Source organism: Cygnus olor, chromosome 9 (assembly GCF_009769625.2).
Source record: "Cygnus olor isolate bCygOlo1 chromosome 9, bCygOlo1.pri.v2, whole genome shotgun sequence".
Lineage (NCBI taxonomy): Eukaryota > Metazoa > Chordata > Aves > Anseriformes > Anatidae > Cygnus > Cygnus olor.
Window position 1 is genome coordinate 3,224,312 of NC_049177.1, and position 25,899 is coordinate 3,250,210.

At 39.1% G+C, this 25,899-nt stretch overlaps 1 protein-coding gene across 1 annotated transcript in view; it reads left to right on the forward strand.

Annotated features, from left to right (window-relative positions):
• LOC121074523 (SPHK1 interactor, AKAP domain containing) overlaps positions 1–25,040 on the forward strand; it is a gene marked incomplete at its 5' end in the record, with an annotated part of 54,992 nt that extends 29,952 nt beyond the window's left edge. Inside the window, 9 exons of the mRNA XM_040566686.1 lie at positions 1,523–1,582; positions 4,671–4,805; positions 7,479–7,734; positions 8,024–11,756; positions 15,992–16,171; positions 18,112–18,198; positions 20,248–20,300; positions 20,385–20,569; positions 22,526–25,040. Of these exons, the coding sequence (XP_040422620.1) occupies positions 1,523–1,582; positions 4,671–4,805; positions 7,479–7,734; positions 8,024–11,756; positions 15,992–16,171; positions 18,112–18,198; positions 20,248–20,300; positions 20,385–20,569; positions 22,526–22,669 (4,833 nt within the window). The remainder of the gene's footprint in view (positions 1–1,522; positions 1,583–4,670; positions 4,806–7,478; positions 7,735–8,023; positions 11,757–15,991; positions 16,172–18,111; positions 18,199–20,247; positions 20,301–20,384; positions 20,570–22,525) is intronic.
• Between the last annotated feature and the right edge of the window lie 859 nt (positions 25,041–25,899).

Consider the following 25,899-nt stretch of genomic DNA (forward strand, 5'->3'; position numbering starts at 1 on the left):
AACTGTAATGTGTTCGGGACATTATGCAACTACCACGCTGTATTGCTATAGGGTATTTTTAATACTCCATAATTTCAACATTTTAATAACTATTTCTTAAAACTCAGCCAGCCACTAAACACAGATGACTGTGGCACATGCTGATTGTTGACATTCTCAGGCAGAGAAATATATTTTCTTTAAATTGTAGAAGTGTTGGAAAATATGTTTTTAAGTTCATATAAAGATGCATTAAGCCATTAAACCATTCTAAAGGGCTAAAGCTTTCTTACTGAGGTTGGGGGTTTTTTTTGGTTCATACTGGACCAAAATGGTCTGGCTGGATCTTTCCATCTGCTGTGCTGGCTGTTGCTGCAGATGGTCATAATCTGTACATATGGTATGTGCATATATAAGCTGAAATCAAAGTTGTCTTGGGTTAAAAGCAGGCACACAAGATGAGCTTGGATGCCTAACACAAGAATATTGGTAAAGGACATAATTCAGAGCATTTTACTTTTCTAGGGGAATTTTATGTTGAGTTAGGGAAAGAAATATTTACAGCTTACTGAAAAAAAAATCTCAACTCAGAGAATGTAAAGTCTGGAACTGCAATTTGTTTGGAATACAGTTTTGGCATTAGCTCAACCCTGAATCTGTGCCAGACTTTGGTTTAAACTGAAAAATACTCTCCAAAACTTCCAGTGAGAGAGAGATCTGCAACAGCCAGGAACAAGATGGTCATCCTGGCTTTAGAGTCCTTGCTTTTAAGTCAAAGAGAAAGGTAGAGGAGAAAATGGCCTTCCAGTCACGTAAAAAAAGAAAAAAGAAAAAAAAAAAAAGACATCTTTAGAAATGAAATGGTTTTCAGACCTGAAGTTGCTGCTTAAGCCAGTCTCACTGCCACTAAATGGTTGCTGAAACTGATGGTGACTAGAGAAGGGGTAAAAGACCTCATAGTTAAAAATAGTATCTAACAGTGAATCACACAAACATAACAAATATTAAGCTGTTCTCTGCTACCTGCTGTAGTACCTGAAAACTTCTGCTTGCAAACTGGCTTGTGAACTTCTTGTTAGGAAAAAATACTACAGTATTTCTCTGACATGGAGAAAACTCTAGAAGAAACTCACAATTTGTACAGATACCAGTACTTGCACTTCCAAAGATTTAGTAGCAAGTGGCTGAAAAGAGGAATTCATTGGAAAAGCAAGACATGAATAATTTCTGACACATGATCAAATGCATTTTCAATATTTCCTGTATCTTTTCCTATAACCTCTGTATTACAATTTATTGGCAACATTTGCCCATTCATCAGATGAAATAATTGTCAGAGCAGATGAAGCCATGAATCCTCCTTCTGTCCCTTTCTTGTACTTTTTTTTAGAGCTCTGCTGTTCTCTTTGCTAACTTTTCTTGCACTGGGAAAACACTGCACATATTCAGCTACAAGGGTAGAAAAGGAACATAAATTGACTTAAAAAGAGTTGCTACTATTCTAGCGTGACTCTGTAAGCTACTGTTTTCTTTCTTATTTCAGGTTTGCTTTGTGAATTTAGATGCAAACAGAGACGATTGCAGCAATGAGCAAGTGCAACAGGTAACAATTTCTGTCCTAATAACATGTACAATGAATGTAGATACATCAGGACTTTCCAAAACAAACTCAGATCAAAACTCTATGGACAATTCAGAGACAGAATTTAGCTCTTACAGAAAGGAATGCACCATGAAATGAACGCATTTCAACGCCTGTCCCTATTTTGTAGCTTTTCTTATTCCCATCCCAGAAATGCCTACTTTATTACTGCAACCTGTGAATTAACAGCATTTATCCTGTCAGTGGACTTCTTGCTCAGCTGTGGTTTTGTCAGAGACTTGGATGTGTCATACATGCAGTTATTTAATTTGACAAAATAATACATCAAAATCATTTCTGAAGTCACTCTTTGCTATTGTCAAAAAGCCTTTGAGACTTTAGTCATTTGACCCATCTCACTCAGTCAAACTCCAGGTGGTTTGAACATGTGGTCTTGAGAAGAAGATTAGATAAAACAGAACTAAAGGTGTGTTTGACCTGTTTAACTGAAAGTTTAGAGGGGTAGGAAAAAAGGGGATTTAAATACATATATAAAGAAGAAAAAGAGTTTGGTTACTTTACAGAAACTAAGACAAGCTATGTCATGATATTCTATTTAAAATATGTATGCTCATTCCAAAACATTCTCAAATCTGAGGAAGTCACATTTTAAAGGTATGGCCCGATAATGAATTTTGAGCTTGCATCTTCCTTTACCAGTTCATTTCCATCATCCTGGCTTGGTGCCTATGCCTGACACGTAGCTGCTGGCAGCAGTATGTGGTAAGTGCTCAAAGGCAGAGTCTCCTGGCTATTCAGGGAGTTCCTCAGTAAAGCATTTAGGTTAGTTTGCTGGAACCATTTTAGCTCATGGGAGGACAACTGATGTAGGGACCTAGTTGCCTCCTGCAAGTCGTAAATTAGCAAGAACTGTTTCTCTATGCCATTTTCTACATCCTGGATCTGTGAAAATTCAGATGACAAAAATAAATACAGTTTCTTGCAGAAAAATGATTTTTCTGTTGAATCAGCAGGTTAACTGTGCAGAACAGATTGAGAGGTTTAACTTCACTGATCCCACAAAAGCACCGGTTGTTTTCTAATAAACAATCATTTTGCTAGTTAATCCTTAAACTAGTTTAAGGCAGCCACTGTTTACAATAGCTGGAGACGAGTTTATTCCTTCACAAGCACAAATCACCTCTGAAAGCAGCAGCAGCGTGATTTTTACCTCTCAGCCCTACAGCAGCCGTGCACACACCACTGGCACGCTTCACGTGGCCACCAGCAGCTTCGTTCCCAGCAGAGCCAGCAGCCCCCCGAGCGCTGCCTCCCAGGGCACCCACCCCTGCCACCCGCCGTGACTCGTACCAGCACAACCACACCTTTTGGGCTCATTTTAAAAATGCACTTTCTGGTGCAGAGTCAACACATTCATTAGGTGTGACTAGGATTGATATTTTAATTTTCAATGTAGATAATAAAATACTCAATGCTAGCACAGGCACTGTATATTCTTCTTATAGTACTGCATTTAATGTAAATTGGCTTTGAGTGAGGTGGGGTTTTAATACCCACTAAAGCAGTGAAAGCATTTCACATAAGAATTTTAAAGATGTTAGCATAGCTGTCATTCATATGAAATATATAATTATTTACTAATAGATACTGTTGGGATTTTGCATTATCCTCTGGACCTTGAAATGGGTTACACTGTTGGAGGGGTTTTTATTATTTTTTAAAAGCATAATCATCTTTCCATTATTTTTTATTCTGAACAAAAAGCAAATTCAAAATGTCATAATTTTGTATCTAAAAAATCTTATAGAATGTGGAAATTTAAGCAGTAGAAGATAGAGATATGTAGAGAAATGTGTGTGATAACAGAAAGGTTATAATTTAAAAAAAAGAAAAGATGAGAACTTTTTTGAGCTATACTGAAATGTCAAACTGAATTGAAGTGCTGAATTTAGTTATGTCAAATATAAATACTTAGCCCCATCTGAAGATCAGTCTACTGAAAAGTAAATTGTTCCCCGAAACCGAATTAGATTTGCTAAGCCAGAAAGTTTTATTATATCTAATTTAATTCACTCTGAGGAAAAATAACAGTACTGCAAGATTATCATTCTAAAGATGAAAAGGAAAAAGTAGAGTGTCATTGAATTGCATAGTAACTAAAGCATGGGGCTGGGTACCTGAGATCTGCATTCCCTTAATGGCTTTGCCATTTGATGAGTTGTGTTCCTGTATAAAATGGAAGTGGTATTTACTTCCTCTGGAACGGGTTGTCCTTGATTCCCTGTTCATAACGCACACTGAGATCCTTGGCAAGAAAGGACTGCAAGCACTCTTAGAGCAGGTATTGTCCTCCTCGTCTGGCCTTTGTACGCTAATGAGCACAGATATTTACTGGCACACCACTGGGACTGTAGCAGTATTGCAGTACAAATCTCCTGTGTTACAAAGCACGATTGATGTTATTGTTATTGCCATCTTTGGCTCTAGCAAATACATGACAGACAGAAAGTGATTGCATCATTACAAAGGAAAGGTCATGAAAGTGTCCAGTGGAGCAGCAAAGAAGTGTATATTTCATCTGTACATTAAATACTTTTGTTATTCCAGATTTAGAAATGCATTAATTTGATCAGCAATTTTCAGCTAACTTTCCCTTTGGGTTCTTGCTTATCATATGCCTGAAAGATTTGCCCTATTCTCATTACCATACTTATTGTCTAAACCAGAAAAGATTCAGCAACAGACACAGTGTTCTCAGTCTCTTAGGAACTCTCTTGTAATAGGAAAGCCAAGCATTTAGATGTGCAAAGGCAATCAACTCTTTAGCACATGCCAGTGTAAGGGATGACAAATTGTCCTACTGGAGTGCTGTGCAGAAGTTTACACCGTCACCGTGGTCATGGCCTGGGGGCTCAAAAGAAAGAATGTGCATTTTAATGCTGCCAGTTCCACTTTTGATGAACTCGAAATAGTAAGTTTAAGCTTTCTAAAGGAATGCCTAAGTTGTATTCCATTTTGTTATTTATGAATATAACTGCACAACTCAGACTTCATTACCTGAGAGCAAAATCTGTCTTTCAAACTACAGAAATTGATCAGCGTCTCTCCAAATCTCCCCAAACTCATCAGTTCTATGAATGTACAACCACCCAAGGAAAATGAAATAGTCCTGCTGACTGGATTAACATCAGGAAACCTTCAAGCTGATTATGAAGTTCCCCAGGTAGGAATCATAACCTTTTCTTTAGGACCACATCGCAGCTGTGCAGGAATTTGGAAACTGGAAAAAGGAAGGTGAAAGCAGGGACTCTATACCAGTTTAAGAACTGAGCAGGAGTTTGCAAACATAAAAAAAATAGACTTTTCTTAGAGAGGTTAAGTGAAAGAGGGGGGAGGACAAAGAGGAGAGATTCCTCTATTCCCCGTAGATCCTGCAGATATCTGGGTTGCAGCTGATAATGCTGTAAGCCACATTACACGTTGATACTTCAGGGAAGGCAGGCAGTGGTGGCAGAGATGATTCACAATCCCAGATTTCAAGAGTAGAGTAGCAGGAGTCAGAAGGACAGCACAGAGGGGGAAAAGGAATGATATAACATTTTCTGTACACACAGCTACAACAGGGCACAGCTCCTACAGACTCCCTTTCAAGTGAAGTCTTTCTTACTACTGAAGTCTACCTCCTACTTTTGTTCCCAGTCCATCTGGTCCTACACATCGACCTCAGAAAAAAGCTGACAATAGGGCTTGAAAATCCTAGAGGCTACCCTAGGCCTGAATATGACAATTGAAAATACCAGGACACATTAACCATATCAGAGCTGATACTTCATTTAGCTTCTGTCAATGTAAAAAGTAATTAACGCATAAATAAAAACTTAACATTTAAAGGAGCTAAAGGCAAAGTTCTCACACAAACTCCTTCACTCCTGTTATTGCCAATGAAATCTTCCATAATCAGAAACTGCAGGCCAAAAATTCCTCCTACTGGCACCACGTTGAGAAAGGAAGCAAATGATAACATTTGCTTAAAGGCATTTCAACACACAAGTCCAGGAACTTCACTCCTTATTATAATAAAAAGGTGTTTTGGGGGGGCACTAGAACAGCTGTATTGCAGAGATTATTGAATTTTATGTTATACCTATGAGGTGCTCGTTAAAGAGAGAAATTACCTGATTATAGAGCTTCCTTGCCACTTGTGGCTAGTGGCTGAATTGAGAAAGATTTAAAAAGAAAAGCACACAAGCCTGGGGTGGGGGTAGAGGTGCTCCAAGCCAGGCACCCCTGGGGGGAAGCCTCTGTGGTACACACAGCGATGACACTGCTTCCCAAATAAAGAGTCAGCCCAGTGCTAAAAGAAATGTGGCCATTGGGACTAGCAGCCTTCACAAGAGTGTAGGTAACAGAGAAATAAAAACTAACCTAAATTTCTGTAAGATGAGTAGAGCTTTTGCATTGAGATAGTGAGATTTATTGGATAGATAAGCAAATGCTATGCTGGCCCTTATATTTGCTAGGCTTTCTGGAGAACTTCATTTGTAAGTAGACTTGCATCATCCTCATACCCTTTCACAAGCACAGCCCTGCAAACTGTGGACTGGAGAAACAGCGTGGAAATGTTTGCTCTAAGACTGCATCTGTTATTAATAACAGTTCTCACAACACAGAATATGCTTAGGTCTGATTCAGTAACAATTCCTGAGGGGCTATTTAAAAAAAAAAAAATCTTTCTTTTGTATTTTACTTTTAACAGGCTAACATATCTGGTTTTTTGTTCAGACACATTTTTCAGTTGTAAAGGAATAGTAGACTAATAAAACAGGCAGTTCCAACAAAATAATCATCCCACTGTTATTACTGGGTTTCTACTTTGCTTTCACACCCATTCCTAGGATGGGGTTGCGTTATGCTAGGTACTCTGCAAATGCACAGGGAGCCCAGGGTGTCTTTTACATAGCTTAAAATCTCCAGCCTTGATCCAGAGTTGGTTACACTTAGGCTGGCTCCTTCCTGGGGGTCTTGAGTTAAAGTTCATGATCACAAGCTGCAGAAATTTGGCTTTGCTTCAGAGTATATCTGTACCACAAACACAGTTCCATGCAGAGATATCAACTTAGCTTTGAGGGAGTATAAACATCCAACAGTTTTAATATTAATAAAGTGAGCATAACAAGAGTTCTTTTTTCTCAGTTTCTGCCCAACTTCCTGCTTAACTATACAGCCTCTCTGGCTAAGACATCTTTTATGTAGAGGTTCACCACATTGCATGTTTGCAATTGGAGGTTATGCTGGTCTGAAATAACAGGGCTTTGGGCAAATAAGGAGTGAGAGGGAGAAGAACAAAGAGAATAAATCTATTTTAAAATAGTTTGCAAGAACATCTAAAGGTGACATGCTCTTCATCTCACCAGCCAGCATGTACAGGGCTGCCTTCAAAACAAGCATTGCAGCAGAAATTATCCTGAAAAAGGAATTCATACCCACAAACAATTCCCGCCACAGACAGGTAATACCGGGTGGTGTGAGGGCTGTAATAACAGTGTGTCAGGTGGCTAACTCTGACATAGCTTAAAGCCAGGAACACTGTCATTAAAACAAGAACTTGATTGGGAAAAAAAAAAAAAAAAAACTTGGTTATTTCAACAAAATAAAGACACCCCTGTGATACAGCTGGGTTCTCTACTAAAATGCTTCTTTAACAGATGTTGATCCAAGCGGTCTTATTTTGGCATATATGTGACTGCACACTGTGTTACAAATTTCTAAATGACAAACTGTATTGCATCTTGACAACAGAACATTCCTGAGATTTTGACAGAGGGATGCTTAAAACAAGCTTGTTTGTTTGTTTGTTTTTAATTAAATAACTCTCTGAGATTCTTTCCCCCTCTAGCGTCCTTGGCTAGCAGATGTCTGCTTGGTTCAGTGTGCAAGGGGGGACAGGAAGAACAGCGCAAGCTGCATCATCTTTGAAATAAACAAGTTTCTGATTGGGCTTGAGCTTGTTCAGGAGAGACAGCTGCAGATAGAAGCTCATGTCTCAAAGCCTGAGGATGACACAAACTGCTCAGTGTCCTCAATAGAAGAAGATTTCCTCACAGCATCTGAGCACCTCGAGGAGGAAAACGAGGCTGATGAGTATAAAACTGGTAAAAGCAATGAGACTGAGCATAATTCTGCTATTGCATAATTCTGTATTGCAGAACAGCCATAGCAGTGCTTACAGAAATTGCACTCAGTGTTAATTTATGCAGATATTTATTTGTAATTTAGAAAATGGATGGCTATTCATACTTTAAATTTTTGTTCAAAGACAAGGATACGTGGTTGTACAGCAGTTTTACAGAGCAGTAATGCATTAGACAGTTATACAACCATTTTCTTTTTAAAGTTCCAGAGTACTCTGCAAAGATTAATACCTTACTTTTCTTTTAGTAGGCCATGAAAAAATAAGTGTTTCAGAATCATCTTCAGATATCAAAAAAAATAAAGGAAAAGGATTTGAAAATCTCCACTACAGGAAAGCCAGGTTGCCATTAATTCTGGAAGGAAATTCCATTAATAAAGAAAATACAGCTACTAGAGTCTCTGAAGCTGTGAATGCTGTGGTCGAAGATGGCATCTCACAACCTGAAGATAAGCCACACCAGGAAATCCCGTGGCAGAAGGAATTAGTGGAAACAGCTACATCATCTGTCAGTACTAGTAATTTGACTAGTGGGGTCGAACACTCCTGCTCAGTGAATGTATTAGAAGACGTATCTTTAACCAAAATGGCTAAAGAAGAGCTGGGGCCTCTTCACAACCCAATAGCAAAACACATCAGTAAGGCAGACATAGAGGAATGTGCAGGTGGTAGGAAAAGTGATCCCCCCTGGCAAAATGAGCAAGCATCTACAGGTCAGTATGCCACAAATTTAGCAGAATCTGTTCTGCAAGATGCATTCATCAGACTGTCACAGTCTCAAACCACTTTTAATGAGGAGGCTGCGGTCAGCATCTCTGTAGGGAGCTCCTGCAAGTCAGAAGATGTGTCTGCTGCCCGATCATGGAATGAACTTCCAAAGATCGTCATAGTGCAAAGTCCAGACAGCTGTGAGAATGTGTCTGACTGGCCAGGGTCTGCCTTCCCAAACATGTGCCACTGGACTGAATCAGAAAGTTCTGCTGAAGTTTCAGATTACTTCGAGGAAGAACATTCAAATGGGCAAAGCCAGAGCGCACTGGAGATGGCCCTGGCGTGTGCAGCGACTGTCATTGGAACCATCTCAAGTCCCCAGGCTGCAGAAAAGTTCAGACAGGACCAAGAAACCACAGACTCCAAAAATGGAGCAGTAGATAGTGAAGAGACACAGACAGCGTCTTCACAGCTACTTGAGGATTGTTCTGGTACAGAATATTCATTTCCATCTGCGCTGTGTGGCATGACTCAGGTAGCAAGTGCTGTAGCAGTCTGTGGACTGGGGGAAGCAAATGAAGAGAAGTACCCTGCAACTTCGAGTGGTCTGCTGTCTGCAGCTCAGACATCTGCAGCCATTACTCTTCATTGCAGCATAGCTATAGGAAGCAGCATGGAGAAGCTGAATGATAGCATTGCAGAGGCACTTCTCAAAGAGGCATCAACAATTTTGACAAAACCCAATACATACAAAAACATAGGGCATTTTATGGAATCCATAAATGGAAGAATTATTGAAACAGCAGCAAGGCCACAGATTCCACACTCTGATGGAGTAATCAGGGATGAACTTGCACAAAACTTATCTAATATTATTCTACGTCATTCTATCGAAGAGGTTAGGAAGAAGAGACAGCTACAGCCCCGTTCAGAAAACAGCTCGAATACACAAGACATTTTCATGGAGACTGCAAATGAGTTGCTTTTTAATGTGATATATTTCACTTGCAAGAAGATGAATGACATAAGACAAGTTGAAGAGTGTTCTCCTCTGTTTTCTGACAGCCCAAAAGCCAAGAAAGTAACAAGAGTAGAAGGATGGCCAACACAGGCAACCGCACATGAAACATCACACAGACCCCTTGGTCATTCTGCTGTTAAGCCACTTGGTACATGCTACAGTGCTAGCAAAGAACTTGGAAACGGTACAGGCACTAGGAAAACTAACATGAGAGATGTAAATAGCAAGGAAAGTGCCACGCTGAATTCAGAACTAAGTAGAGCCACTGGGCATAATGGGCTTGTTGCAAAAACATCTCCCAAGAAAAGATACCTGAAAAGAACCACACGAGACTGTTACAAATCCCCAAATCAGGGTAACAATCAGAAGAAGAAAGACTATAGATCATTTTCAGACAGAGAAAACACCTTTGCAAACAATGAATGCAGGCATGGCGTTCAAGAACAACAGTCTTCCAATGCTGCTGTGAATGCAGATAACCAGGTGAATCATAAGTGTGATGCTGTGCTAAACGATGAAGTCCAAGTTAGCTTATCTTTGTTAGGAAGCCATGTCTTGCTTCCTTCTCAGCCTGTGCTCCAGGTGAAACATTCAAGGGACAAATATTGTATAACAGATTTTGCAGAAGAATTGGCAGAAACAGTGGTCTCTATGGCAACCGAAATAGCTGCCATTTGTCTTGAAAACTCAAATGGAAAGCAACCCTGGTTCTGTGCATGGAAGAGAGGCAATGAATATCTGGTGACCCAGAGTTTGTCATGCAGAACCATGAAGAGGAAAAAGGAAACCCATGCTAATAGCTCAGTTGTTCGGAAGCACAGGGCACCTAGACTCAGCGAGATCAAAAGAAAGACAGATGAGCATCCTGAGCTAAAGGAAAAGTTGATGAATCGGGTAATAGATGAATCTATAAACCTTGAGGATGCACCAGATTCTGTCAATATCTTTGCAAATGAAGTGGCTGCAAAAATCATGAACCTCACTGAACTCTCCATGGTTGACAGCATCTGGCAAGGTCCAAACCATCCCAGGAACAGGCTGCACTGTGACAGATGGAGCCGAGCCAAGGCCTCAAGCTGTGAGAGCATCCCAGAGGAGGATGCAGATTCCAAAGCCTCTGTCAATACCTTAGGCCTAATGAACACCTTTGGTCAATCGGTGAGCCAGACAAGTTCTGTCTCAAAGCAGTCTAGCTGTGAAAGCATTACAGATGAATTTTCAAGATTTATGGTGAACCAGATGGAAAATGAAGGAAGAGGCTTTGATTTGTTACTGGATTACTATGCAGGAAAAAATGCAAACAACATCTTAACTTCTGCTTTGCAACAAGTAGCCAAGAAAAATGGTCACCTTAACATAAGACCAAGTTGCCCATCCAAACAGTCCAGCACAGAAAGCATAACAGAAGAATTTTATAGGTATATGCTAAGAGAAATAGAAAAGGAAAACAAAGATAACCTATCTTCCCCTCGAAATTCAAAGGACTGGTGTGGCAGTTTGCTACCGCCCTCTTTACGATCACCTTTTTGCTTCAGACAAGCCTCAATGCCTGACACCAGATCATCCAGCTCTAGACTAACAGTTAACATCCCAGTCAAGGCAAATTCATTAGATGGATTTGCCCAGCACCACCGGGATTCCTTAAGCGTACAGCCAGTCAGTACTGTGGCTTCTTCAGGTCTTTGCAAGTCTGATTCCTGCCTGTACCAAAGATGCAAGACTGACCAGATCACTGATATGTTGATTCACGAGACATGGGCGAGTTCTATTGAATCTCTAATGCGCAAGAACAAAATCATAGCAGATGAGGCAGAGGTTGCAGAGGCAGATCGCTTTCACAGTGATTCCCCACCACATGTGGAACAATATGCAAACAGACTGGCTGCAAATATTGTTGAAAGTGGTAAAAGTTTAATAGTTGTCCAGCAGGATTCCTTTGATTCTACGAGCCAAGATCATATGCTGGAAAGCAAATATCCCCAAAGCGCAACTCAGATTCAAACAAAACCCAAAAGAGATGGAATAAATTTGGATGAGCAGAAAGAGAAGATGAAGAACCCTGGATGCCTCCCTGCAGGTCAGCACAGGGAAGTGCCTTTAATTCAGATAGAAACTGATCAACGAGATGAGGCAGATAAAGACTCTGAGTGCTTAACTTCACATGACTCTTCTGGAAAGGAGCATCAAAGCAATGAAAAACCTCCAGAAGCTTATGCTGGGAAGCACACGGTTTCCAGTTCCTTACTGAATAGGTAGGTGATAAACAGAAAATCAGCTTATTGCTTCGGTGTTTAATTTCCCAGTAAACATTACTTTGATGAAGGGAGAAGACGAAGAGGAAACCACTTTTGGAGAAACAAACAGGATAGATTATCACTACAGGTTTCTAACTGCATAAAACCACCAAATTATACATCACAGTACTGGTCTGTGGAGCAAACATTTGTTAAATATTACAGCATTATGGTTCTAAGTTTCAAATCCAATACCACACAGACGAGTAAATTTTCCCTTTAACACTAGGTCTTCCATAGTCAAGAAAGGAGAGATGGACAAAGTTTGAATTTTCATTTAGCACTGGCTGAGATCTCAATGGAAAAATAAAAATCAGAATTAGTGTAAAACAGAAGATAGAATTTGAGCTGTAGTTCTCTCCTGTGCTTCCTTATGTACCTGATGTTTTGTGTACCTGGAAACAAGACCAGGCTTCCAAAAGCTTGAGGTTCAGCTTTGTGTTTACAGTCTGGAAGAACAAGTAGTAAAAATTTTTTAGGGGAAGGGGAGAATAAATTAAAAGCACTCCTCAACTACTTGAGTTCAACCTCTAGGTAGAATTCAGATAGAGAAGAGAATAAAATTTCATTTGCTGGAGTTTATACCACAGCCTAACACCCTCTCCTTGCAGCTGTACTCCTTTTGTTGAGGAATCTAAACTTTGGTTAAGGCAAAGTGTAAGCCCTGCTGTGCGAGAGTGTAGTGCAAGCACAGAGGATTGCTGTGGATGTTAGGAGGTTAAGAGCAAAGCTGTCTCTCACAGTATAGCCTATTTTTAACTGTACTTCTTAATCATATCTGTTACTTTAATGGTGTCTAAGCTGCCAATCACTTGGAGGATTGCAGCACTCCATTATCTCAGAGTGCTAGAAAGAGTGCAGATGCTAGTGTTCAAAACCATTTTGTAGCTCATTTTATGCTAGGCAGTGCTGTGTTTTGGCTTTTGACAAAGCTCTGCTAGAAGTGAGAAAGCATGCACTTCCCTGTGTATGGTAGCAATTAGGTGGATAATTACTATAGTCTCTCTATTTTGTGCTGACTCTCCCCGACTAACCTTCCTCTTCCTTGGAACGCAACCTGCTTTTAATAAGATACATTTAGAAATCTGCCTATTTGGAATCTTGACTGTTTGGAAATAAAGTTATTTTCTGCACAGCTTATGAGCCCTTTAATAACAGCTTTTCCTCTGTGTTTGATGCAGAGTTCTCGAAGTGGCTATTGAAAGTTTAAAGTCATAGGATTGGTAGAGCAGAATTAGTACCCAGAGGCTACTCCTATATTAGCATTTTTCTTTGGCAATGCCTTGCAGTTCTGAACCAACTCATCCCCATTTCTATGCATCAGCTCTGTGTGCAGCATGCAAAGCAGATTCCCTTGGGAGGAATGTCAATGAGAAGCTGTGCTGCAAGTGGGGACCAGGTGTGCTCATCCACCGACTAGGAAGGGGAAGCTTCTGGTGATTCTTCACATGGATTTGAACCACTTGTGGCAAGGCCATCTGGACCAAGCCTAGGCTGAAGTAAAAACCCTGAAACATGTAACACATAAACAAGTGTCAGCACTGCTTGCTTTGAGCCACTGAACTACTCCTATTGCGTGCAATTACTTGGCAGAATAGGTACAGGCACACAAGACTCCAGGCAAAATACCAAGCAGACATACAATCATTATCAAAAAGCATCACTGGTCTGTCACATAAGTGCATAATGAATCAAACAAACCCAAAGTGCTCCCATAAGATTGCTACCCCCAAAAAATCTCTTATATTTTGGACTTTATATTGGATGTTACCTGGCTCGTATTAAAACAGCCTCTGGATAGCACCACTACCCTGCTACCCAGCTGCTGGGGATGATGAGTTTTGTACCCAAGAGGTCAGAGACGACAGCTTGGGATATTTGACAGATGTTGACTGCCTTGTAGTTCAAAGGCCCTCAGGCAAATATGTCGCCTTTCTCTCTGTATAGAGGGCTGCCTCTCTCTCTAACATCCAGCATTAGCACAGCAACTTCTCAATTGTCCCCAGAGTGAGAGCACAGCACACGGAGATATCCAGAGTGATTTTATCTCAGTATATCCTTAATCGAGTTAATTACTTGGGGACAATAGAATTTTGGGGTTGATCTCTTGCTCTAACCAAATTCAGGATGCCTCAGCCATACCTACAGATAAAAGCCTAGAGAAATTCTCACTTTCAGAGGGGTCCTCCAGAGAGTTGCAAGTGCATGACTTTTTTTTTTTTTTTTTTTTTTTAAATCACAGAGTTGCAAATGCAGACCATCCAGTAAATATTAACAAAACTACAGCTTTGCTTTAACTGTTACTCTGTTGCGGCAGCAATTAATTCTTTCTGATCACCCAAAAAGAGGTGGCATTTTTTATTATGTACTTTTCTGCCTGCATAACAAAAGTCTGTTGGTAAATCTCACAATGCCCAGTTTGCCTGTGAAAAGTTACCTTAACTGTAGCTTTTATTCTTCATTTGTATATATACAACATATATACACGCACGCATGTGTGGCACACGTCAAGTATGAAGAATTATAAAGCATTTTTCCTAACCCTGTATTCTCCAAAATCAATCCGGTTTCTACCTACTGCATACTTACCAAGAGACAGAATTATTTTATCCATCCCCAACCAAAGCAACAAAGCTCTTAAGAAACACAGCAGGCTAAAAGCCATTAGTGATTCACAACCCACAATACTTTCCTACTTTTACTTCTAGACCTTTCTTCAATCTACGCTGTTCACAGGGTAGAAGAGCTGGAGGCTTGCTTGTATGATAGGGTGATCCATGCAAGGGTATGTGAATGTGGATATCTGTAGGAGTCAGTTCTGCTAAGAAAAAAAGTGTGAAATGTCATAGACTTGCTACAGAATGCACAGCTATATTTGTAGGAAAAGCTCTAAGTATATCACCTTAGAAGAATTTTCTTCCAGCAACGTGCAGCTAAGGAAGTGGGTATGGTTTAAGTGTGTTTATGTAAATAGTCAGTGGAGCACGTTGTGGTCTCATGTGATGGAAGGTTTTGTGTTTTTTTTTTTTTACTTGCTATAAATGATATATCTGAATGTTGCAGGTCTTTTCTGTGTCGCTTTAAAATAGGTGGCTTTGTTTGAAATGCATTCAGTAAAAGTTTTCTGAAAATTTCTGCTGCATTTAAATAACGCAAAGTGCATTTCAAGCAATTCAGAAAAATGTACACAAAACAGAAATGAGAGACCTTTAGAAAGTAGCATTGTCAGTGAAGATGCTGCACAATGTGTTGGTATTTTTCATGTCAGGTTGAGTTTGGTTTACAACAAAAAATACCATAGTAGGATGCACTCATTTTCCAATCTGGGATCCTGCACAGCTCAGATAGGAGCTAGATGTATCTGATTTCATCTTCTTATTTCACTTCTAGATATGATAATATTGTCTTCTTCTGTTCTTATACTCTATTATAACAATTTTGACCTTCTTATATATATACCGTGCATTTCTACTTCTTGATTAATATATTTTGTGAAGTTTAACACTACCGTCATACACCAGAAACTGGAGAAATCTGAACATACAGATAAAAAACCATCTGTACAGAACTCAAAATGCTCCATCTCTTCATTGTTAAGAATTACTGCTGGCATTAGAAGAGCAGGCAAGGATAATTTTTGATCCAGATTTTATTCTCGATTACCTCCCCTAGCTAGAAAACGTTCACATACGCATGTAACATACCTAACTATAATCAATGGTCCAATAAAAATAAAAAATCACATTCAGCAGGCAGAAAACCTTGTCTAGAAACTTTTTCACCCACCATCAGGACAGGAATTTAGGGCCTATATATAGTTCCAACTATGCTGTCATTCTGCACTAATATTTATCCCGTATTTCAACCACTCATTGACCAAAGTACATTAAGCAATAGACCTATGCAGCAAGCAGTTCTTTTTGTACAAGTTAAGCCTTTTCTATGCATATTTCCACATAAGGCTTATTTTGCTTTGTATTTGTTTATAGCACCCACAGGAAGACCATTTTTAAAGAGCATCCCAGACCATACGTTGTACTAGTCTTCTCATATGAATTTATAAGTTTGTCCAGTCTCTTGCATCTATACAGTTTGTGCAGCTCAGTTAACTTTAATGAGTAGCATTGCCTGAAGATTTGCAGTAGTTTGCCTATATTACAATTATCAATATGCCTTCCTTATCATCCTACCAGCAAGAATGCTCAGAGCAGACTAGATGCTGAAGTCCCAGGAGAGACAAAAACAGCTGAAGAATTTCCAAACCATCTCAGCAGCAGTGAGGAAAGCACTGGTAGCTGGTCCCAGCTGGCCAATGATGAGGACAATCCAGATGACACAAGTAGCTACTTACAACTCAGTGAACGATCCCTCAGGTACCGGTATTGTCTGTTCTCAGTATACATAATGGTTTGGTCAACTAAGCATATGATTTGATAACCATATGCTGGAAATGAGGGGCAATAACTCAAGATTGAGAACATTGTAAAGAAAGCCTAGTGACAGTTCATCTCATTTTAAAAATAAAAAATAAAAATAAAAAGAGCCACATCCTCATTTTCTGCCAGATCTTTGTTTTGGTGAGCAGTTACATTCAGACCATGAAAGCACTTCTTTGCCCCATGCAAGTGCCCCAGTCCTACAGTGAAAGGGCCGTCAGACAAGCTAATTGCTACGATCTTTGCTTTGCTTTATTTGCTACTGTTTCCAAAACAATGACATCTTCTTAGCCAAAACTGATGAGACTGCTATTCCCACCAGGTATCTGTATAATGAGAGCACAGATAGCACCCTGATCTGCTTAGACTAGCACAGGGAAGCAGATCAATAAAGTATGGCTGAGTTTGCCCCTTGTATGCATAAATTCCAGTGTTCCCACTGCACTGTGCCACATTGTCTTCCTACTCTAGCCAGGACATGTTTAAAGGCGTTACCTAGCCTTTAGAGTACGTATAAACAAATGTTAGTTTCAGCCCTTTCACAACTTCAAATCGAGCAAGGTTTTTTCTTACCTTTTTTCAAGTTTTTTTTTCCTTTTTCTTTTCCCTTAAATCTGATCTTAAATCAGATTTTAAAAAATATTGTCAAGTAATTACTTCTTTCTCTTGGGTATTAAGACAGGAAGGGAAGACTATGGTAACAAAGCAGGTAGAAGAGTGTCAGAGAGCACTGTTGGCTCATTGAAAAAAAATGGGTGAACCATTTATCTCGTTGTAGTATCAACCCTTAAAGTCTGGTATAAGAGAGCTAATGCATTGTGCCATTTGGCTCTTCATTGAAACTGAAATTGTCTCTGAAGTCTGAATGCATGGCATACTGACCTTGATTCAGAAAAAAACTGATGGAGAAAGGAACTGTCTAGACAATACCTCAGACATAAGGAATAATACTATTAGCTGCTTTTCTAGTATAAATTAATTGGTTCAAGTTTACTTAACACACAGAACTCATTCATGCTAACTGACTAGCAACCAGCAAATTCACAACCTGTACATCAGACTATTACAGCTGTGTAAACACTCACTGTCAAACATGTAGCAATGTTATAAAGTGAACAGGTACTATTTTTTCCAAGTATTCTTAGGTTTTATACTTCATCCTTTTGAAGCAGCCAAAGAATACTTTAAGGTATTAATGGTCCCAATGAGCATTGGCTTTTAATTAAAAGTCTCAGTCTTTCAGAGTAGCCAGAAGCATCAGGGACCACCACTCTACCTGGGGCACCCTCAGATCCCTGACAGTACATAGGGTAGGACGTAATATGCTGAAACTGCTGCTGGTTACAGGCATGGAGTCAGCCAACAGGTAAGTAGTACAATAGGCAACCTCAGTGTGTGTGTATATATACACACATATACACATACCTATATCTATATATACATACACACAAACAAACCTTGGTTTAACTCAACACATTCTGAATCTGTATCTGAGTATCTGAACCTCTGCAGGTTTTTCCAGGACATCTCTATGCTTAGTAGTCTTTCTTTTCAAGGACACATGCAGACTGTTTTTCTGTTTGAGACCAAATGTTCATTGCATAAGCCATTCACAAGAAGACAGTCTATGATTTTTTTTCCGTCCAGAGCATCACTTGATACATGATCTGCCCAGAACTATTTTAATAAAAAAAAACTCATTATTTTGAGCAGATTAATGTGCTGCATTCTGGGAAACACTTACTGAGCACAGTTGATTTTGTGGAACTCTGCATAACAGGGGACTGCCTCCTCACTTTACTTGTACAGAAAAAAATAATGTATGGAGATGTGTTCAGTGCAGTTTGGCACTAATATTTAAACTTTTGCTTTGTCAGCAATGGCAACAGCAGTACAACTAGCAGTCTTGGCATTATGGACCTGGAAATTTATCAGGAGAACATGCCATCTTCTCCTATGATTAAGTAAGTAGTCACTGAAGTGAGATTTGATGTTTAGTCTAATTTTAACTGCAAATCATTTACACCATCTAAAATGCGCCAAGCCCTGCTTTGCACCTGCTGCTTAGCCTGCCCTTAGTTTCAGAAAAGCTCACAAGTAGGTGTCTGTACAGTGTGACAGCATTAGATGGTGAAAAGTTACAGGAAAGCCCACCCAGGTAGACCTCTCGAGAATATGGATCCAACTGTTCTGCCTAGAAGACAGCCTTCTGAGCATCCATTTCACATTGCGTCAACTTTCTTCTCTGAGAAATTTCAAATATTACCAAAACTTTAATGTAAGAGCAAGTAAGATCAAGCAAATAAAGATCAATTAAAGTAAATATATATATATATATATGGCATTATTATAGTAATTTGGCTTAAGTTATGTCTTAAGTATTATTTCAGGGTGTGTTTCTATTGAGCATACAATATAATTGTCAAGAGATGCGTAAGAATTTGCCTAAAGATGCTGGTACCCTGAAACATGGTATGTAACCAGTCAGCTGGTGAATGCCACGATGAAGACAGGGCACAGCCACTGCAGAAGAGTACGTACGGACTGTACATCACATATTGAACATGGAAACTTTGTGAAGTCAGTTATATCAGAAGACCTTTACAGCTCATTACCAGGCTATTCTACAACAAACCATCCTGCCTTTGAGAAGCTCTTTTTTGTCAGAAACCCAGGCATTCGTATTTCTGTAGAGTTGCATGCATTCTCTCTGGATCAGGACACTAACCTTGTTAAAACATTTCCATCTTAACAGTAGGCAGCGATACCTCCTACACACATTCCTTAAGGTCACCCCTCTCCCTTACATTTCCAAAGATTAAAGTGATAAACTTCCAACTCCTCATTAGCTTTCAGTGGCTTTCAGGTGTTAGCCAACAGGCACGAGATCCTGGCAGGACAGATGTTGGGGAACACAGCACCACCACTCAGGGCAGTTCGTCCTTCCACAAATCAAAGTCAAGGCTCAGAATACATCTGCTGTTCAAACAGAACACTGGTAAAATAAAATCTGATGGAAGGGACATTATTAGGCACCTATGATTCTGTCATGACAAACCATAGACTGCATACTGCCATTTTATTCTTTCACATCTTGCAGTAACCACTACACAAGTGTGTGTATACGCTTGGTCCTTTGAAGCCTTGGGGGAGATTCTGAACGCCTGTGAAAGAGGGTGGTAAGGGTAGCGTCCTCCCATGTGGGAAACAAAGTCTTGCTGTCCTTAGTTGAGGACAGAACAGGACAGTCCAGAAACACCTAAGTGCTATCTCTCCAGTACTGACGAAGTGACTGGCATAACTAACATCAGACATGAATTTACAGGTTCCTGCTACATGTACGGGAGCATGGACATTATGTTCAGAAATGGAAGCTGAAGCAGTGAAAACGTAGCCAGGGTTTGCAGTTTAACAGGAAAAATGGAACATAAGAAGTGAAGTCTTTTGAAATTTTTGCAATGTGTAAGCAGCGTTTGTTTATCCAAACAGCTAATATATTTGAGAACAGCAGTAGTTGAAGACATCGATAACTATATTTGTGTTTAGCTATGAAAAATAGTTAAACTGTTAATAAATAATAGTTAATATAAATTAATAAAACTAGAAAGCAAGACTGAAAAAAATTCACCCAACAACTATAGCACTGCAAAATGCAGACATTGGAAATTCAGTATTTCCCCCTAGGTTACAAGACCTGCTGCATCTTACCATAACGTCATTCTCTTTGTCATTACATAAACCGCAAAGATACGCAGATGAAACGTAACACATAGTGCAACTGGTACAAGTACTTCATCATATCACAGGAATAACACTGCAATTCCTATGGCTTTTCCTGATTTACAGATTAAATTACTGTAATATATTCAGCCTTTTATTATTTTATCCTGTTTAACATTTTTCTTGCAGTTTTCTCGGTCTTATATTGGGGGGAGAAGTTTGTCCATCATGATGCAGTGTTGTAGACTGTTCCAAAATATCACTAACGAGCTTTGTTGTTGTTTGTTTCTAAGTGAATTAGTAGAAGAAAAGGTTTTCCTTAAAGAACAGACAGAAAATACAGAGGGTAAGTTGAACCTTATCAATCACAGCATACAATTTGAAGTTAATACATACAATTCCACAATAACCGTTGGAATTATTTTTCCAGAAAGTACTTCAGGGCTCTCAGTGGGAACAGCCAATTGTCAGAAGGACCTCTTGGTGATAAATTTTGATCTGGAACCAGAATGCCCTGACGCAGAGCTTCGAGCCACCCTGCAGTGGATAGCTGCTTCTGAACTTGGAATCCCAACCATCTATTTTAAAAAATCTCAGGAAAACAGAATTGAAAAGGTAGTGTTCACAGAATTGGGCATAATATTAATTCACTTTAATCACAATAGCATCTATGATGTATTGAAGTTGTTGAGCCTAAAAGCAGACGCAAAGACATCTTCATTACAGCAAGATGACAATGCTACTGCTTATTTCACAAAGAGGAGAGGATTAAATACATCAGGATTTAAGGTTCGTAGACTCCATAGACTCATTTGGGTTGGAGGGGACCTTAAAGACCATCAAGTTCCACCACCCTCACCCCTCAACAAGAAAAGGACTGACTGCTCGGTTGTACAGAAGAGACTAAGTGCAAGATAAAGATAACACTGAGCTCGGGCTCAGTGTCTCACATAACAAGACCTCAAGGCTTCTGCAGCTGGTTGAAAGTTTAGAGGACAGGCAGGATGAACCCATATGCTTAGGTACATCCTTACACTATTCCTAGCCAGAGGGAGAGTTTTAGCAAGGGATGCCAACCAGCATTTCTAGCAGGGTCATGTTTGCAATCACACATCTTTTACTTGGAAAGCGAGACCATTTTGTGTCATTGCATAAAAATTGAGGCATCTCTCTGGCTCGACAATAATAATAATTTTAAAAAATGCTACGCATACCAGTACACTTTTGCTCCTGTTCAGATGTAGCCACCAGTCACCATTTTGCATGCAGAAGCCCATTTCCAGACAGACACAGATCACCAGAACTGAGATACATTCTCAAGTATTAGTCCAAGCCAGAACACCCAGAGCAAAGCAATGAAGTCCAAAATGGCCACAAGAAATACAGAACAATTTTATTCCTGAATTAGTTCGCGATCTGCTGGAGACACCACGAAATGCTATCTACAACATTTCAGAAATAACCAGAATGACCTTTTCCAAGGTCAGAAAGACTGGTTCAAGACTTAAGGCTAACGAGAAGTGTCACAGTATTCAAATCAATTAATGAAAAAAAGTATTACAAATCAGTATTTTCATCTGTTAAAATAATGTCTATAGGAAGATCATTTTGAGTAGCAGAGAGATTGTTTGATTTTCTTGAGTACATGCATTTGGGAATCATAAACATCATTTAAAATGCATTCAGCATCAACAGTCCAAATTGCGTCTAATTAAAGAAACAGCTGTCAGCTTTACCCATGTGCTTTGGCAAACAGTTAATTCAATTGCAAAAATACACTAGAGAATAATGAAGCACATCCTGCCTACAACAGTGCTCTTGGAAATCGTGCGCCTATTAAGTATCGTTAAAATACATATTAAAAGTTTAGGCTTCAGTATGTAAATAGCAAACAGCTACAAGAACTAGAGACACAATATTTTCTTGTGTCATTTAAAACTGGAAATGTAGAAGGAGCAAGCTAATTAGATATTGATTGTGAAATTCAAGGAAATGAAAAGCTTTGATTTTCATTTATATGCTGCTGAAAAAAAGTAGGACCAGATGCGTGACACTTTGAAGCCCGTTATTAAGTACAAAGTGGACAAAATTCAGGATTTTTTTACAGCTGTTTAAGAATGTATATTTAACCCTTGGTTTATATGGAGACTAAAAAAGCCAGGCAAATATAGATCCTTATCATGATTCAACCACAACTGCGGCAGAAGTCTTCGTGTGACAGTTTACCCAGAAATGCTCACCAGTACTGTTTGAATATTTAAAATACTGGGTGGAAATGTGGAAATACAGAAACATAAATGTAAGTTAAAATGTAACTGATGGTAATGAAGGAGGATATTTTTCTGTGAAATGGATAGCCACACTTTCATTACTTTGACAGTGAGTTGTTGATAAGTTTTGATTCTGTAGCAAGCTCACTTTCACTGTTCTTGCTTTCGCTGACAGAGCACTCACTGTACATAAGGACGGTCTCACAGCTGTTTGCATGCAATTCATTTAACAAAACCTTAGCAAAGTGCTAATCAAATCCTAAGTGCTATTGCTTTTTCTGTTTGTTTTCCTCTAATTTAGTTTTTAGATGTTGTGCAACTAGTTCAACGGAAGTCCTGGAAGGTTGGCGATATCTTTCATGCTGTGGTGCAGTACTGCAAGCTCAGTGAGGAAGGCAGAGAGATGACACCAAGCCTGTTTGATTGGCTCCTTGAACTGGGTTAAGAAAGTTCACCTGTTCGGCATTTTTGTTTTAATCCAGTTTAAGTAAGCAGTGATTTGTGTAACGCTCTGACTTTCAAACATCACTGAGTACAATGAGCAAAGACATACAAACTCTACAGAAACAGCACACGTCTGTTCCACAGCTGAGCACTGAGCAAAGTGAAACCAAGGCGTATTGTATCTTTCTGTATCCTGAGGGACTCTTGACATATTGTGCTATAGGATGTACTGTACTAGGAGGGGATGGATTTTTAGCCTTCTGAATTAATGGACTACACAGTAAAGACTTAAATCTCCGATAAGATCCATTTTCATCAATTTGATTAAATCAATCAGCTGAAATGCGACAGTATGCTAACATTCAGTTCTAAAAACAACACTAATGTTTGTACAGTTTACCTATTAGAACCTGAGCGTGTTCCAGGATGCACAGAGAAACCCATGTCCCTAGATAAATAAAACAAAACCAAACCTCCAAGGTCTTCTAAGGGGTAAAAACTTTTGAACACACCAGATCTTTATGGTTAGATGGCACAATAAAAGCCTACTGAAAACACATTTCAGTTTCTTTCCATGCAATTATTTCTCTCCCATAGCGGTTTGCCATCCCTGTCTTCTTCTCAAGGAAATGAGATCTAGAATCTCAGTTAATACCCTTAAAAGAAATTTCTTTTCCCTTAGAGGCAGTGAAGTTTGGGATCTCTATGCTTGGTATGTCCCCGAGCACAGCTCTGTGAGTCATGGGAGTCACGGCAGCGGGTTTCTGAAGCCCTGTCCCACCCCAGGCCTGCCAGGTGACCTCAGGTGAGTCATTTCACCTCTGTGCCTCAGTGTCCCTACCTGGTTAAAGGGAGTGATGATAGTAAATGTGTTACATGAAGTGCTTTTATTTAAAGCACCATGTAACACGCTACATGTGAGTTAAAAGTAGTGAAAAAAATACTATTTTAGTTTTAGTTTAATCAAGTAAATTGTTAATAAGGTAAAAAAAAAAAACATATCTGAAGAGTGCTGCCTCGACAGACAGTTATGAAAATTAAGATTTTTAGGAAATCAAAATGATTGTTAAAATCTCAGCACATGTGCTTGTTCATTTTGGATGCAAGTGTTTGGACTATATATGATAGTTCACATTGCTATAACATTTATATAACTTTGATAAGATATCCTATAGTATCTTCTTGCTGAGATGATCTGTTAGTATCATGCGCTCAGTGATACTCTCGACTCTTCCAAAGAGATTGGTTTTAGATTTAAAGGTAAATATAACCTATCACATCAAAGCTCTTCTGAGATTTATTTCTTTGAAAATCTTTATCTTTTGCCTCTCCCTTCCCAAATAGCATAATAGAAAACCAGCCTTTCCCAATACAATATTTAAGAGATTTTATTTTCCATATAACAATCTATGCTTCTGTACTATTTCTTGGGAGGGGGGGAAGAGAAAACTGTCCTTTTGCACTATTTTTGAAGATTTTGAAGTAGTTTTAAATAATTTATGAAAAAGAGCCATATTATTCTCAATTTAATCTTTAAAACCATTCCTGAAGTTGCATGATTTTCATTCATTTGTTGAGAGAGACAAATTGTCAGTGAAACAATACAGAACATTAAATAACATGAGAAATTCTACATCTCTGCAACATATACAGAACAGTGGAGGTCTCTTTACTGCCAGGATAAAGGTCAGTTTGTTGCATACACTAAACTTAACTGTGCAGTCACTGGGCTTATTCTTACAAACTGCTGAACATCCACAACTCACACCAACATGCGTGGTAACACTGAATGTTCCGCATTTCCGAGGCTGAAAGTCAGTAAAAAGCACCAAGTATTATATAAAGTGCTCTGAGTTAATAAATGGGAAAGCGTATTTATTTTAAGCCAAATACAGTTAGTTGTCAGTAAATCAATTTTTTGCTGTGATAGAATTAATGTTTACTTATCCTACAAAGCACAAATATCATGACTGAGTTGTAAGCGTGATGCAGTTTCTCTGTATAGTTCTTAATGTTGCAGTTTGTTCAGAAATAAATTTATGTTATAACATGTCATCTTTGTCTTCCTAAAAAAAATATTCGACCAATTAAATATTTGCATGTCATCCCTGTAGCATCCATTATTTGCTTCTCAAAGCAATGCTTCTGAATGAAACATCTGACCCACAGCCCTAACGAAAGCAAGCACTGGGTCTTACCTCATTCCCAGAGCTGTGACTTTCCTCACATTCCACAATTCATTCAGATGATATAAGGCTAATCAGAACATTCTTGCTATCACACAAAATAAATTACACATTCATTGCAAAGAATTAACCCCAGAATAACGCCAACATAACAAAACCCTGTTAGTGCTTACTAATATGTTTACAGTTTATATGCTTATAGACATTAAGGAGTTTCTTCTGTTAAAGTTTGCACAAACATTTACTTCCCTACTGCCTAGGTGGAAAGGTATTTCTGCTGCTGAACAGAAATGGAAACCAACATTTAACTTAGCTGTGTAAATCAAAACAGGAGTTGTTGTTCACTATTAAAAATATATATCCTGAAAAAAATTCAAGTCAACTTTAAATACATAAGAACTTCATACTATGTACAGATTTCAGTAAAAGCCTTAGAGTAAATTATGTGTGGTTCAGCCTGTTTACCTGAGTGGGATGCACATTGTTAATATCATGAGGATGTGGAGTGAGTGGCTGCTCACTGTCTTTTGCAACATAAAAGCTAGAACCCATCAAATTAAACCGATAAAATAAACAAAAAGAGGTGACACTTAATCAGATGAAAGGATGCAAAACTTGGGCATAGGTTCAAGTGGAGCCTGATTAAGTACTTGAAAGCGATGCACCACGATTTTCTAAAGAGACAAGCCCTATAACACTCAGGGAATCCCTGGCTATGGAAGCATGAAAGCAGCCCATTATAAAGCAGCCCATTAGAATTGCTTCTGCACCAGGTGCAGTGCAGGTCCCAGTACTGGCTCTACAAGCCAGCTAACAAACAGCAGAACTTGGCCTGTAAATACCTGAATGACACGGGAGAACTACCTATTGAAAAAATAAGCATTTAAAAAGACTTTGGGTTTAGTTTGGTTTAGCTTCGGGTGCTTTCAATAGAGGAATTATTAGAAACTGAAAAACAATCTTCCTCCATTTTGTGAGAAATCTTCAGTGTTATGACAATCTTCAATAGCTTACTCATTGTATTGCGGTCTATGATGAAAATTGT